The 15,441-nt window shown below is 36.9% G+C and overlaps 1 protein-coding gene across 1 annotated transcript; it reads right to left on the reverse strand.

The window, feature by feature from the left end:
* Positions 1 to 1,726: 1,726 nt before the first annotated feature.
* Positions 1,727 to 5,795, reverse strand: LOC122647498. The gene is made up of 3 exons (XM_043840887.1): positions 4,454 to 5,795; positions 2,027 to 2,221; positions 1,727 to 1,909 (listed from the first exon to the last, which is right to left on the reverse strand). Exons 1-3 carry the CDS (start codon positions 5,633 to 5,635, stop codon positions 1,727 to 1,729), a joined length of 1,560 nt encoding a protein of 519 aa, XP_043696822.1. The 5' UTR covers positions 5,636 to 5,795.
* Positions 5,796 to 15,441: the final 9,646 nt, after the last annotated feature.

Consider the following 15,441-nt stretch of genomic DNA (forward strand, 5'->3'; position numbering starts at 1 on the left):
AAGAAAAAAATAATAACTGGGTCTACTCGAGCTCACACTGTTGGATGAAGCATCTTCCACATGTCAAGCTCAGAGACCCGAACTGCAAAGGCACAACAAGATTAAGCACTGCAGAGGATTTTTATCCCCTAAAGTAAGGTTCTTGAGGATTAAAATCCTTTGCAGTGCACTGCAGTTCAGGTTTGGGAGCTTGACACATGGAAGATGCGACATCCAATGGTGCGAGCTCGATTGGCCCAGTTTTTTTTCTTTTTCCTCGAGCTTGACACTGTTGGATGTCGCATCTTCAACGTGTCAAACTCTCAAGCCCAAATTGCAGTGCACCGCTAGATCGGTGCATTGTAGAGGATTTTTTTTCCTTTTGAACAGCCCATTTAGAGAAACTTCTTTTACAGCTGGAAAAAAGCTTTGCAATCCAATGAAAAATTGATGCATAACCACAACTACATGAATCAACTTAAATTGTGAGGGGGGGGGGGGGGAGGGGAGAGGAAGGAACCCTAAAAGTCATACCATTGTTTACAAAACGTCATCCAGTGTCTCTTGAATCTTGATAGGGTAAGGTTTTCTTGTGCCGCCAGGTAAGAGAAGCTTCTCTTACAGAGAAGGGGAAATGTTGGGTTCTGTAATCCAATGAAAAATACATACATAAACACAACTACATGATTCAACTATGGTAACCCACCCCCTAAAAGAAATCAGTCACTGTTTACATCAACCATATACTATGGATTCTCCAAATTGAGTAATGCTCAAGGGTGGGCAAGATCACTGATTGTAAGATTTCTGACTAGGCAATATAACATAATAGAGCTCTTCAAATCCACCCAAAAAAAATAAAAATCCCTCAAAAACAACAAACTTATACTATGGTTTTAAGCAGTGGAGTTATTTTATAATTCACTAGAAACACAAAAAAAAAAAAAAAGGCAATGAATGGGTTTACATAGATATAATGATCTATTTAGATCCTTTTCCCTATTTTCTTCAGGATAGAATGTGTGCTTCAATCCCATGGCAGGCAGGTGTGCGGCCAAAACTGAATCTTCAGTAACAAAACTGCTATATTCCTCCTACACTTTAATAACTACATGTTGAGGACCAAACACATCATTTTTGGCTTCTTTTTTCCTTAGTTGGGGGGGGGGGGGTTGGTTCAATTCCTTGTTTTTCATGACAAATCATCATAAAAATTTCTCATAAAACTAATAATAAGCAGCCGTGATAACATAAAAGGACAAGCTTATTTGAACATAAATCTCAATCAAAGTGGTTAAAAAACACAACTTTTGGTACTCGTCAGTACCCTAGTTCCCCATGGCAAACAATTTATTTTCACCTTTAAATTCAGAGTAAACCAAAGTTGAACATTATTGAACCAATGACACGAAAGCTGCACGCAAAACATCATAATATTAAATTCTGGGGTTGGATACAGTCTATATATTCCATATATAGAAGTATCAAGCTTACTGAAGTTAAGATATCCCAGTGGACAATAGCAAAAGGTTAATTCAAATATACACAAATCAACACCGGTTTCAAAAGCAACAATTTAACTCTGTTGCCATACCTTAAATAAATCAGATTCAGAGATAATGAGTTGTATTAGAGAAATATAGAAAACAAGGAAACATTAAAAACATTAAGATTCATATTGAATTTCAAATATTTAATATTTTCACAATAGTTTCCTTCCACTGACTTCCTCAGATCCGAATCCTAGTTATGGCAGACCAATCTTCCTTTTCTCTTCGTAGTTGGTTACAAACTTCTCCAATAATGACTTATCACTCTTTATCAACACAGTTCTGATACCATGATCTCTCTCCACTAGAGCTTTCATTTGCAAAACTCGAACAGCTGAACACCTTGGGATAACTCCCTTCTCCAAGCTAAACCCAAGAATTTTTTAGTTCCTCACAATATCTGCCGATTCCCAACCCATTTTTTTAACAAACAAATCCATGTGGCTCATAATCTTCTTTTCATACAGTGTCATAGACCAAGGATACCTCCTAAATACCATGAGAATCTTATTCTCAGAAAAGCCCCACCTTTGATATGCCTCCAATTTCTGCTTCCATGTCGATTTGTTCATTGATGCAAACCCATGGTCATTTTTATATGTCATCGATCTGAGATAGCAAGTGAGTGAAGTCACAATATTTGACTCAGGTACTCCATTCTTCCTCAAGATTGCCATATTTTGAGCCACATTCTGTATATTGTAATTGATGTAACGAGTCTGACGCTTTAGGTCGATAACAACATTCCCCACAGTCCCAACTCCCAACTAAACTCTTGAATAAATGATTTTCTTTTCTAATCTAGTGAACAAAACCCTTCTATCTTTGGTGAGGATTTTGGCAATGTTAGGGCTCGAAAAGCCAAACGAATGGAAGAACTCAAGTTTAGGGAGCAGGTTCTTTGTAGGACTGGCAACGAGAAATGATGGACACTTTCTAATGAGATTGGAAACCTGCGCTTTGGTGAATCTGTGGTTTTTGAAGAGGGAAATAACCAAGTCTGGTCTATCAGAGAATTCAAAACCAACCTTCTTGGACGCAGAGATGACTGCTGCAGGTGAGAACCCACATGAGCTGATGAGGTAAGAGACCACGGAAGTCTCATATCTTGAGGCTTTTGAGGAGTCGCATTTGAGAGATGAATGGTTTTGCAGAAAAGCCAGTTGTGCAGTTGAATCTCTTACAGTTCTCCCAATTGGGACTCTTTTGAAGAGGAAGCTAAACATTCAGAAATGTACTGAAATCTTGGAGAGACCGATCTCTTCCGGTGCTTGTCTCACTACCGCTTCCTGCGAGCTAGTCAATTCAAAGTTCTGTTATCCTCACTGTAGTGAGTTCTGTTCCCTATTGCTACTACTCATCCCTCTGAATTTTTTTTTAATTGCTTCTACATGGCATCTGATGTTTCAGTCCTAAGTACAGAGAACAAAATGGATATAGAAATTGTACAAATGGGAAAATTTTATATTAACTAAGCAAACATGGTTATTTGAAATGAATTATATAACTTAAGGTCTTACAAGAACAAGATCTTGTATTATACTATTTCTTATAGAAATGTCTAGCCATCTTCTAGAGATGAGATATGGGATTTATTGTATAACATAACAAATTCACTCAACAAGGATCATTCCACACACACACACAAAAAAAAAAAACAGCATAGAAATGTCTAGCCATCTTCTAGAGATGAGATATGGGATTTATTGTATCACATAACAAATTCACTTAACAAGGATCATTCTAAGTGCGCGCGCACACACACACACACACACACATCATCCAATTAGTTTCCTTCTCCCTTTTCCTTTATCCAGTGAAATTTTTTTCTGCATTTCCATGAAAAGACAAAGGCGTAATTTTATTGTTATTTTCAGTGGCACGAGAAACTCATCAAGCGATTGAAAGGAACTTTTCCTCATTTGTTTGGAAGAGAACTCTGAAAACCACTAAGTAGAGCAGTCAACTGATTGATACTGATTAGAACCATCCTAAACATGGTCCATGTATTTCCAAATAGAGGTAACCATGCTCAGTGATTTTAAGACATTCCACCAGTCTATAGCAATTGGTCCATTCAAATCTAGAATAATAAAATCTCCCTCAGAAAAGGAACTAAAATCGATGGTTTCAAATAAAAGACATATTAAGATTATTTCTATAAATTTATTGAAAGGAACAAGCTTTGAATGGATATAATCATCCTTTTAGGTCTTCTCACAATTATAGGATATACTGCTTTTCAAAGTTCAATTCAATAACAAGCATTTGTATAAACGAAACAGCATCAAATTTCAGTAATAAAGCCACTACAGCTTCAGCACCACAAGTTTAGAACCAAATACACCAAAGGGAGGTATTCTTTTTTCAGTCTCTTTTTTTTAACAGCTATACAAATCAGCATAACCAATTTATCAAATCATTGACATTAAGCAGCCTTTTTAATGAAAGAAAACTTATCAATACACATAAATGCAAAGAAAGTGACATCCTAAAACCAGTTTTTCAAATTTAATGCCCCAAGAATCCAATTTTACAAAAATTTTACTTGTTATTCACCTTCTAAAGTGTTGAGTAAATTAAAGTTACACTATAAATCTGGGACTAGTCCCTACTCAAGTAACCACATGCACCAGAATGACTAGACAACAGATAAGTGCCTTCTTGCTGAGCTCAAAACAGTCCACCCAAGGCATAGGAGCTGAACAGTCAAGTTCCTAGAGACCGATACTGATAATTTTGTGCCTGGGGCTTCAAGACCAACCAACAACAACCCACTCACCCCCCCCCCCTCCACAAAAAAAATAAATAAATAAAAATTTGAGGCTTGTGTACCCCCCCCCCCCATACAGACCTTGAGGCTTCAAGCTCACAAAGAAACATTAAGATCCATTCATTGAATTTCAAAAATTTGAGCATTGTACAATGGGTTCTTTCCACACTTCCTCAATTCTAGATCCTAGTCCTAGCAGACTAATATTCCCTTTGTATAGATCCAAGAGTTGAGGAACTTCTTTCTCATAGTTGGTCACAAACTTCTCTAAGAAATACTTCTCACTTTTTGTCAACAGATGTCCCATTTTAAGATCTTCCTTAACCAGACCTTTCAATATCAATACTCGTAAAACTGAACACCTTGGAAGAATCCTCTTCTCCAAGCTAAGCCCAACAAGTTGTGGGTGCGTGATGATAACTTCCCGTTCCCAACCCATTTTGTCAACAAAGAAATCTAAATGGCTCTTTATATTCTTCTCACACAGTTTCATGAAAAAAGGGTACCTCCTAAATGCCAAGAGAATCTCATCCTCAGAAAAACCCCACCTTCGATAGGCCTCCAATTTGTGCTTCCATGTCGATTTTGTCATTGATGTAAACACAGATAGAGCACTCATAAACGTGTACTTTGAAAGGTTGAAATCCATTTGCTTAATCTCCTCAACCGTCTGTTTGAACATATCATTTTTAGGTGTCAACGTTGAGGGATAGTAAGTTAGTAAACTCACGATAATAGACTCCGGTACTCCATTTTCTCTCAAGATTGCAATATTTCGAGCCACAGTCGGTATATCACAATTGAAGAAACGAGCTTCACGTTTTAGACCAATAACAACATTCTCCAGAGTCCCAACTAAACTCTTCCAGAAATTAAAAGCTGGGATAATTTTGTTTTCTAAGCTACGGAACAAGAACTTTGAATCTTTGCAGAGGATTTTGGTAATGATAGGGCTCAAAACGCCCAACGAATGTAAGAATGCAAGTTTAGGCAGAAGCGTCTTTGTAGGGCTGGACACGAGCAACAATGGGCACTTTCTAATGAGACTGGAAATTTGGGCATCGGTGAATCCATGGTTTCTGAAAAGGGTAAGAACCGAGTCTGGTCCATCAGAGGATTCAAAACCAACCTTCTTCGATGCAGAAAGGGCGGCTGCGGGTGAGAGCCCACATGAGCTGATGAGGTAAGAGACAACGAAAGGATTCTGATTTCTTGAGGCTTTTGAGGAGATGTATTTGAGAGATAAAGGGTTTTGTAGAAAACCCAGTTGGGTAGTTGAATCTCTTATTAAGGTTCTCCCGATTGGGACTCTTTTGAAGAGGAAACTAAACATTCGGAAATGTAACTAAAATCGCAATTAGTCCTGACTAGGAACTTACGGAGGGGTCTTCCGAGAGCGCGGCTTCAGTTTCCATTGCTTTCATCTGCTCTGGAACTTGAAACCAAAGTTCTCGAAAGGTGAAAGCTACTTCCGGGCTAGAAAGTGAAAATCCTCCAAGTAGATTTTAGGATGAGAATTCATTACTATTACTCCCCTTCAATTATCCTATATTTACTGATGCTTCCTACTTTTATACTTTTACCTCTTTTTCTCCCTGGCAGATTCCTAAACTTTGTTTTGATACTTCCAACATTTTTTAGGTCGTTAATAAAATAAATAAAATAAAACATTTTTTAAGGTCTTTTTTTTTTTTTTTTTTTTTTTTTTCCGTTTATGGTTTATTTTTTAAAAAAATTCATTACTAAAAATCGTTTGGATCAAAATATGAAAACCATGTGATAAATAATAAACATAGGGAGAATGTTCTCTCTGCCAGGGGCGCACGCTGCGCCCAGACACACGGGGGTGGGTGCAATGACCACCCTGCCCTTCTCAGTGGCAAGCCCATGAGTCTGGGCGCAGCCTGCGCTGCGGCACAGAGAACATGAACCCATAAACATAATAGAGTATAGAAGGAAAAACCATTTCGTAACTATCAATACATAACTAATTTTTATAACATTTTTGACAAAATGACCCATATATAGTTTTAATAATAGGTGAAGAGATTCCTACTTCACCAATCTTCTTTCCCAAATCAACTCAAAACAATAACAGTGGGTATGGGATTCTTGTTCTTCTTCAACCTCGATGTTGCAAGTCTCCTGATTTCTTGCTTTTTTTAATCCTTCTTCCTCCTCATCTTTTCTTCTGTCTTTTGTTATTGCCAATTTCACAGATACCCTTGGAATTTTAGCCTAATTACAGAGACACCCAAGAACTTTCAAAAGCCTTGTTTGCCGAAACTTGGTCAATTGGTTTGTGCCTTGATTGTCAAAACTTGGGCTTGAGGCTTGTACAATTGTACTCGTGTCTCACAATCATGGATCAAGAACTAGGTCGAAACCTGTCAAAACTATTGAGATATCTCAGTTTCGCAGGTTTTCGAGACGAGTTAGAGGTGAATTTTTAAAAGTGCTACGTTTCGACCAGGTATCGGTGGTTTCGACTATGTTTCGATCGAAATATGGTTGAACCACCTTGAACCAGGCCTATATAATACCTCGTCTCGATCGAGAAGGCATATCTCGACTTGGTTTTGACAGAAACCCCTCCAACCAAGCTTTCCCCATGAATGGGAAAAAGTACTCGATTTTAACCTAGTTTCAGTTGGTTTTGACCAAAACTCGGTTTCAGTCAGGTCGAAACCCGAGTTCTTGATCCTTGCTCACAATTGAGTGTCCAGCCAAGGCACCCCCTTTCCTCCCCCTCTTGGATTGCATCAAACGCTCAATCCTTCTTCGGGCCACCATAGTGATGGACCTACCTTTGGCACCCAAAAAAAATCCTCATATCGTTGTCCTCTTTTCCATGTGCTAAGTTTCGGATACTTCAACTTAGGAGAAAAGAAAAAAAAAAAAAAAAAATGTCACATATTTCGCCATAGCTAAAAGGAAAAAGGTTTTCTATATTAAAAAAAGGGCAACATTATGCTAACTGATCATATAGCTCCTGCACCAACATGATAGCCAATGAAAATGCACACAAAGGCATTGGTTTGGATGCAATTTTCGATTTCACTGGGGGTCGAGATTCAAGTTGCAAAGATTTTTGACATGAGACTTATCAAAAAAAACCAATTAACATTGGAAAACATGGTTGGATCCATGTGGTAGAAAACCACATCTATCTAATTGATCAAATTTTCACTCCAAACAAGTAAGGAAAATCTATTAAAATTGCTTTCAAATACAAAAATGCAAATACATTCTCTTATAATGAAATAATAACTTTGTAACTTATGACACTTTTTGACTCCTTGTCATGCTTCTCTTAGACTCAAACTTGGTGAATAAGATGGGCATGGGACGATCTAGTACACATTCAAATTCAATTACATGACAAGTAAACTTGACCATATTACATGAGTAATATCACAAAGCATTTTTACACTTAAAAATATGTAACCATTAATTTCATACCAAAACTAGGAAAAGATGACTATGTGGATTCACCCCATCAATTTCATACCAAAACTCAATCACATGGCCCATGGAGTATAGATTTTTTTTGAGCTAATCAAATGTCAGCATGAGATTGACTCGTAAATTGTACGGTGTGGTAATTAATATGCAATGTGTTGGATAAAAGATTTCTAAGGGTGTCATGCATAGCCTTTTTTTTGAGAGGGGGGTAGTTTATTTTATTTTTTATTTATTTACTTGTTAGAAGTCATTTTTTCTAATCCTATAAATAAACATACTTTATTTACCAAAAAATAAAGGGTTATTTTCAAATGCCCCCGTGAAAATGGTCAAACTTACAGTTGTCCTCCTAAACTTTTACTAATTCTACGCTTTGAATACCCTATCTTCTTTCAGTTACTTTTCTAAATTATGTTTCATGAATTCCTTTTCTTTTTCCCCCTTATTTGATTGCTTGATTAATGATTCTGATTTGATTGTGGGATTCGTGTTTTACTAATTAATAGGTTTGTTGCAGGTTCTATTGATCTAAGCTTTTTGATTTTCTTTTAGTGGGTGTTTTTGTGTGGCTCTGACTGGCTTTGCCTTATCTTCTTTATTGGTCTTTTCAGTGAATCTAGAACAGAAGAAAACACGAATAAAATAAGGGTAAATGCAAGTGTCTCCTCCTCCCCCTCCAGATCTGATGTTTCTGAAATTAAATAATCAAATCAGATAAACAGAAGAAACTTCTTCTTTTCATTAAAATTTCATTTTCATTATCACAATCTATTCAATAATCGTGCCAAAGCACCATCACTTCTCCGAATTAATTCGATTCGCAAATTCTATCAGATCCATGAAAATGAATTTTATTGAATGGTTTTGATTTCAGGAAGAGTCCTCACATACGCTATCCATGCCGAATTTGGTTAGATTATAGTTGATTGAAGAAAAAATATCCATATAGATGATTCCAAGAGAGAAGAGATAGCTAGGGTTGCATCCTAGGAGAAGCAGTGAGAGAACACAAGGAAGAAGAAGAAGAGAAGGAAGATGGGAGAAGTAGCGAGAGAACACAGGGAAGAAGAAGAAAAGGAAGATTGAAAGAAATCAAAGAAGGAAGGAAAATAGGGGTTGCAGGTTTTATTTATTTATTTATCTATTTTTTAAAGTAAGGATATTTTTGTCATTCCACTCTATCAAGGGCAGAATGGTCTAACCACGTACAAAAAATGTCAGACGTTAGAAGATAACGTTTCTGTCTAATGGGAGGGACTATAGTGGTACTTAGTTTGAAAAACAGGGATGCACGTAGAATTAGTGAAAGTTTAGGGGAACAATTGTAAGTTTGACCATTTTCAGGGGGCATTTGGAAATAACCCTTGAAAATATAAACCAAAAAGATGTCTCCATATGGGCCGGCCTTTTCTTTTGCCACATGGCAACTCAACTAGCAGCATAATCTGAGATTTTTTTGAATAATTTGGAAAAATAAAAGATCCTTGTGACAATAATAATTTATTTTTAAATAAAAACAAACCCGGGAAAAATATCTCTATTCGGTGGTGTTTCACTGTTTCCTACGCGCTACGCCCTCTCACCTGATACCAAAAGATGACACATTTGCCCTTGGGTAGATACTTAGGTGTGCTCACCTATTAGCTCAGACGCTTGTGTAGAGACCATGCGACCAAGTATAGATCTTTTGCCCTATAACAAATAAACTAAATAACATATAGGATGGGAGGGGTAAGGAAAAAATTTCTTAGAAAATATGTTGGTTGACAAATCCATATTTTAGGCATGCAATGCTATAAAATATCAAATAATAGAGCAATACAATGTTTAATTATTATTTTTTTATTGAATAAAAGAGCCATGTGAACAGCCTCTAGCTTTAGATAAATTGAGGTCATGAAGCCACGGAATGGAACATGGCCAATTTGTCATATACATGATAGATAGGGCCTTCCGAGTCAGGGTATTTGCTATAACATTCAGATCGAGCCCGTAGAATACACTAAATGAAAAACGAAATCAAAACAAAAGAAGTAGAGAGCTGCTTCAGATTATCAATAATAGCTATTACATTTAACAGTGGGATCCTGTGCGGTTCAAGAATGTAGAAGACGACCTACTTGCTATCCGATTCAACTTAAAGTCTGTTGTACCCGTGAAACATCATCAACTAATTTAACCATAAAATATCATGTTCTTTCTATAATATTTTTTTTTTCAAATTTTAGTAAGTATTAAAAATGGGGAGGGGGAATCAAAATTTTCTAGTTCTTCTCTATTTCAAAATGAATTTGGCAAACAAGTCATCAAACAAATGAAGTAATCAACTACACTTATAGTTTTAAGATTTAAACACCATATTCATCCAATATAAACCGACATAAACATTGAAAGGGAGAATCGAGATTTACCTCACACAGCACAAAAACTCTCTATATCTCCCAAGCCAAACGTTTATGGTCAATTTGAACGCTATGGGTTTTGTAGATTGAAAAAACAAAACCCTCCTCCCGAAGTATGATACTATGCCCTACACAAATTGCTGAGAAGTCTCAAACATGTAAGTCACAGGTTTGTATTGGGTATTTAAGTTGCAAGGGAAAATGTTATATTTCTAGGTAAAAATCTTGTTAAGGGGGTGGGGCTAGTATTGTCACAAAGTTTATGACAGATAATATGTCCATTTTGACCGCTGGATATGGAGTACATAGTATAAATTAGTTGTGTCAAATTTTACAGTCTAATTCAAATACCCCCTTTTTATTGGCATACATCTTGTGTATGTCCATGCATGTGTACCAATACTCTAGACATTAGTATGCACTCTCCCAATTTTGAGTGAGAAAAAACAATTCATATTAAAAAAAACATAAAAATACATGGCTCAGATGTGCCTTGTGATTTTCAAAAACATCACCTTCCATTCTTACAAGGATAACTACTAAAAAAACCAGAGAAGGGATCAGGTTCATGTACGAGAACGCGTAAAGATGGAATCACCCCAGGTGGGACCCACATGGTGGATTCCATCTGTAAGCCTATGAGGCGTTCTTGTACATTCCCATGTAAGAAGCTAATCCCAACTCAAAAAATTCTAGGTGAAAACAATATAAAAAGGAAAAAAATTATTCTCACAACCCACTTTCATAAGCTTATCAAAAGTGACCCTATCTAATGTGTCGAACGATGGCACAACAACACTGTAGTGCACAGCAGCGGATAAAGGTCCTCTCGTCTCACGGCAATTCAAACAGCACTGAGAACCTGAGTGCGAGGTTTTAAAAGTTGGAATCGGTCTGTGCCACTAGAATTGGTTCGTGTCATTGGAATTGGTTTCAAGAACCTTTGAATCAACCCTTTAATCGGCCCTTAAATCGGTTGTATTGGATCAGTCAGAGTTGGGGTTGATCACAACTCTCGATCGATTCCAAACCAAATCGGCTTAACCAGCGATCTAATTACCAATTCTTGAAACCATGCATGAGACTCTAATTTTATGAAGTTTCAGCCCAAACACAAATGTAGAGACATTAAAGAATGAAAAAAATGAAAATACCAAAAAAGAAAGAACACTGCCCGGTGCCCACCAATTAGGAGACGCATGGGGGCATCCATTGGGAGGTGGGATTTTTTATTTTGCAGGGGAGCAGGCGGTCCATCTAGGGGGAGCTCTGTTTGGTCACAGACTATACACGACCAAACAACGTTCATTTCCCCTAAAAAAATTACATTGCAAACATGTGTGGTATCATTTGATGAAAATCTCCCACAACCATAACAAGGTTTTAAAAAACAATAAAATTGGAAAATCTCAAAAACTCTCTAAACAAATCTCTCTCTCTTTATATATATTGCTTGTCAAATGGGCTTGGAGAGTTGTGACGCAGCTAGATCCGGCATGGGCTAGGCATAGTTGAGCTAAGTATCTTCCGCGGGGGCAGTTCTTCACGTCCATAAGCATTCTTTGCCTTTTGTTTCATCTATTTTTCATATATTTATGGGAGAAAGAATACCACTTGGTCGGGCGTCTGGATGTGTACCTGTGCCTAGACACAGTCAGACATGAAATGACTAACACACCCTTGCCTTTCCATGGGGGCGGGCCGATCATTTGGCGTCCGACTGCGTCTAGGCGCAGTTATACGTCCAGACGCACGACCAAATGCACGTGTGGACAAAAATATGTATGTGTGTGTGTGTGTGTGTGTGTTCACGTGTGTGTGTGAGAGAGAGAGAGAGAGAGAAGGGACGTAAGAGAGTCATGGGGGGAAGGAAACAGAAACTAGTTAAAATATATATGTTGAATCCATAGTTGGAAAACCAGGTTTTGACTCGGGCGAGTCACCCGAGTCGAGTCAAAATATCATAAAACCTGATCAAGAGTCATGTAGACTCACCAGGCTTAGAGAACGACCAAACTCAGTCCTGGCCAGTTTGCATTTTCCAAGAATCGGTAATTATGTCCGAGTCAAGAAAAAACCAACAAGTTGTATCATTTATCTCTCTCCTATCGATCTTGCCAAAATTGAAGATTGTTCTAAATCTAGATTTCTAGACAGATTAACCAAAAGGAAGCCATCACTTTCACTTCAATTACTAAATCTATCAAAAACAAACCCAAAAATAGTGGATCTTTAGCTACAGTTCAAGCAACGCCTAACTGTTAAGGGGGAAAAATTAAATTAAGTGCAAATGTATTGTTGAGTGTTAATAAATCTTGAAATGCTAGAGGGCGGGCCTTGGTGCAACAATAAGGTTGATCTATTGTGACCAAGGGGTCACAGGTTCAAGTTGCGAAAGCAGGGGTAAGGGGTAAGGTTGCGTACATTATAATCATCTCCAGACCCGTAGTGGCAGGAGCCTCATGTATAGAGTACACCCTTTTTTTAATAAATCATGAATGCTAACCCTTCTTCACTGGTTTCCCCATGGATTTCTCCAACAAACAATGAAGACAGATGTGACCTATGTGAGACAAAGGAATAGAGAGAGGAAAAAGACCGCAAGAGGGAAGGATGGGAGGGAGAGACTTGGGGGAGGCAATGGATCTCTTTCTCTCTCTTTCTCTCTTAGGTTGTGTACTTGATTTCTAGATAAATCTAAAACAGGGAAGACAAAGATATCATTTTTACATTCTGAAACACCTAAAATGACCCATTGAAGATGCTTGTGATTGTTGGAAAAGGAATTTTAGAGGTGCACTATTCTCCCTCTTCTCTCCCATACTCTTTAAAGTATTTCTGAGTTATCTATTCAGTTCAAAAATTATGTGATTACATCTGTTCTATAAAATCAGATAACTCAGTCAAAAAATTAAGTGATTACATCTGTTCTATAAAATCCAGCTCATATATTCTATACGTAATAAGATAATTTCTCACAGAAAAAAACCTGAGTTTCATAAAAAAACTGTTCTTGCCAATAGGATCTCAGTCTAGAGCATGTTGATGTGTAAACTTAAGTAATTTGATCATGTCTACGAAAATAGCACGGTAGATTACCTTCTCTATTGATTCCTAGAGAGCTATGTTAATCTTTGATCAGAGACATGAACAACTATTTATTACATTCAATAGAATAACTTAATTTTAGTCCAATGTTGTCCTTCCAAAACTCAAAGGAAGGTTTGCATTGACCTTGGAAACTTGCAAGTTGTTTTCTAAATCTAAAAACAAATAGAGAAATAAACTGTGTCCAGATTTTCTCCAGAGTTTAGTAGCATGTTTTTATTCTTTCTTTTTTAATATCCAAAATTCTAAGAATTAAGTTTTAACTGGTCCGGATGGCAGTTGAGGTTTCTAATTAACATGCTATAAAGGATAACAAACTACACCAATATTGTTCTTTGCATGAACTTTTGATTTGCTTAATTGTCTAACAATTATATTTTACCATTTGGAAATAACAACCAGCAGCCAAAAATAAGTTTCTTATGATTTACCATCAGAACCTGCAGCCTAAACAGTTATTAGCTTCAACTTCACAAAAGACATGATTGATAATGATACAAGGTGTTACAAGGAAATAATCAATTACTTTGTGTTAAATGTTTCAGGGACACTCCAACCATCCCCATTAACATATAGCTACAATGGCTAGATAAAAATACAACAAAATTCCCCAAAAACTGGGTACAGATGCTTGAAAACAAAATGGTAACCATGTCTTTCACCTTAGTTGCAATGATATGAAGAATCAAAAAGGTGTGGAGTGCGGTGTAGAAGAGGATAGCCAGGGTAAAATGTTGTTCCAAAGACCCCCCCAACCCGAAACGAAAAATCTCACCCCTATTGGATGCCCCTGCACACACTCTCATTAGCCCCCACATTGATGCAGAGGCCACTCAGCCTGGTAGCAATCTTCTCTACATTCAGAGAAACTCATCCTGATCATCATCAATATAATTTGTTAGAGAGGATTCAGACTAAGGGGCTTGTCTTGTTCTCTATCTAAAGTTCATAGTAGCACAGCTTGTCAGATCAATTCTTGTAGTAAAGTTGCTATTTCTTGAATTCAGTTTTATATTCAATTTGCAGTTGTGCACCAAGCATCATCCCCAGCTCATAGAAATTGGTCGTTTTCACTCAACAAAGATCATTCTACACACACACACACAACAACAATGATTCATCATTCAATTAGGTTCCTCTCCTCCCCCCTTTTCCTTTATCTAGGGAGAAAATTTTCTGCATTTCCATCAAAGGCAAATGTATAGTTTTACTGTTATTTCAAGTGGCACAAAAAACTATCATCAAACACATCGAAAGGAAAATGTCCCCATTTGTTTGGCATGAAACTCTGAGAAACACTATTAAGTAGAGCAGTTAATTGATGATACAAATTAGAACCATCCAGCATGACAGCATATGGTCCATATATTCCCAAATTGTAGTAATCAAGTTCAGTGATTTTAAGACATTCCATCTGTCTATGGCAGTAGGTCCGTTCAGGTCCAGAATATTAAATCTCCCTACAAAAGTAACTTAAATCTATGGTTTCAAACATTAGGTATGTTAGATAAACTCTATAAAATCATTAAAAGGAAAAAGGTTTTGAATAGATATAATCATCCTTTTAGGTATTCTCACATTTATAGGATATATTGCTTTCCAAAATTCAATTCAATAACAAGCATTTGTACAACCGAAACTGCACCAATTTTCACTACTAAAGACACTGCAGCTTCAACACCACAAGTTTAGAACCAAATACACCAAAGGAAGGTTTTCTTTCTTCCTTCTCTTTTACTTACCAAATATACAAATCAGCATATAACCAATGTATCAAGTCATTGACACTAAGCAGCCTTTAAATAAAAGAAAACCTATCAATACACATAAATGCATAGAAAGTGACATCACATAACAAATATTGCAAATTTAATGCTCTAAGAATCCAATTTTACATAAATTTTACTTTCTATTCACCAAGGTTTTGAGTAGATTGAAATTAAACTGTAAATCCGGTACTAGCCTCTACTTAAGTAACCATATGCACCAGGATGACTAGGCAACAGATAAGTGCCTTCCTGCTGAGCATAAAACAGTTTACCTGAAGCATAAGAGCTGGACAGTCAAGTTCCTTGAAACCCTTGTAGAATCATTGACCTTAATTGTTGGTATACAGTCTCCATATAGACCTTGAGGCTTCAAACTGACAAAGAAATATTTAGAT

This window comes from Telopea speciosissima, unplaced genomic scaffold (assembly GCF_018873765.1).
Source record: "Telopea speciosissima isolate NSW1024214 ecotype Mountain lineage unplaced genomic scaffold, Tspe_v1 Tspe_v1.0067, whole genome shotgun sequence".
Classification (NCBI taxonomy): Eukaryota; Viridiplantae; Streptophyta; class Magnoliopsida; order Proteales; family Proteaceae; genus Telopea; species Telopea speciosissima.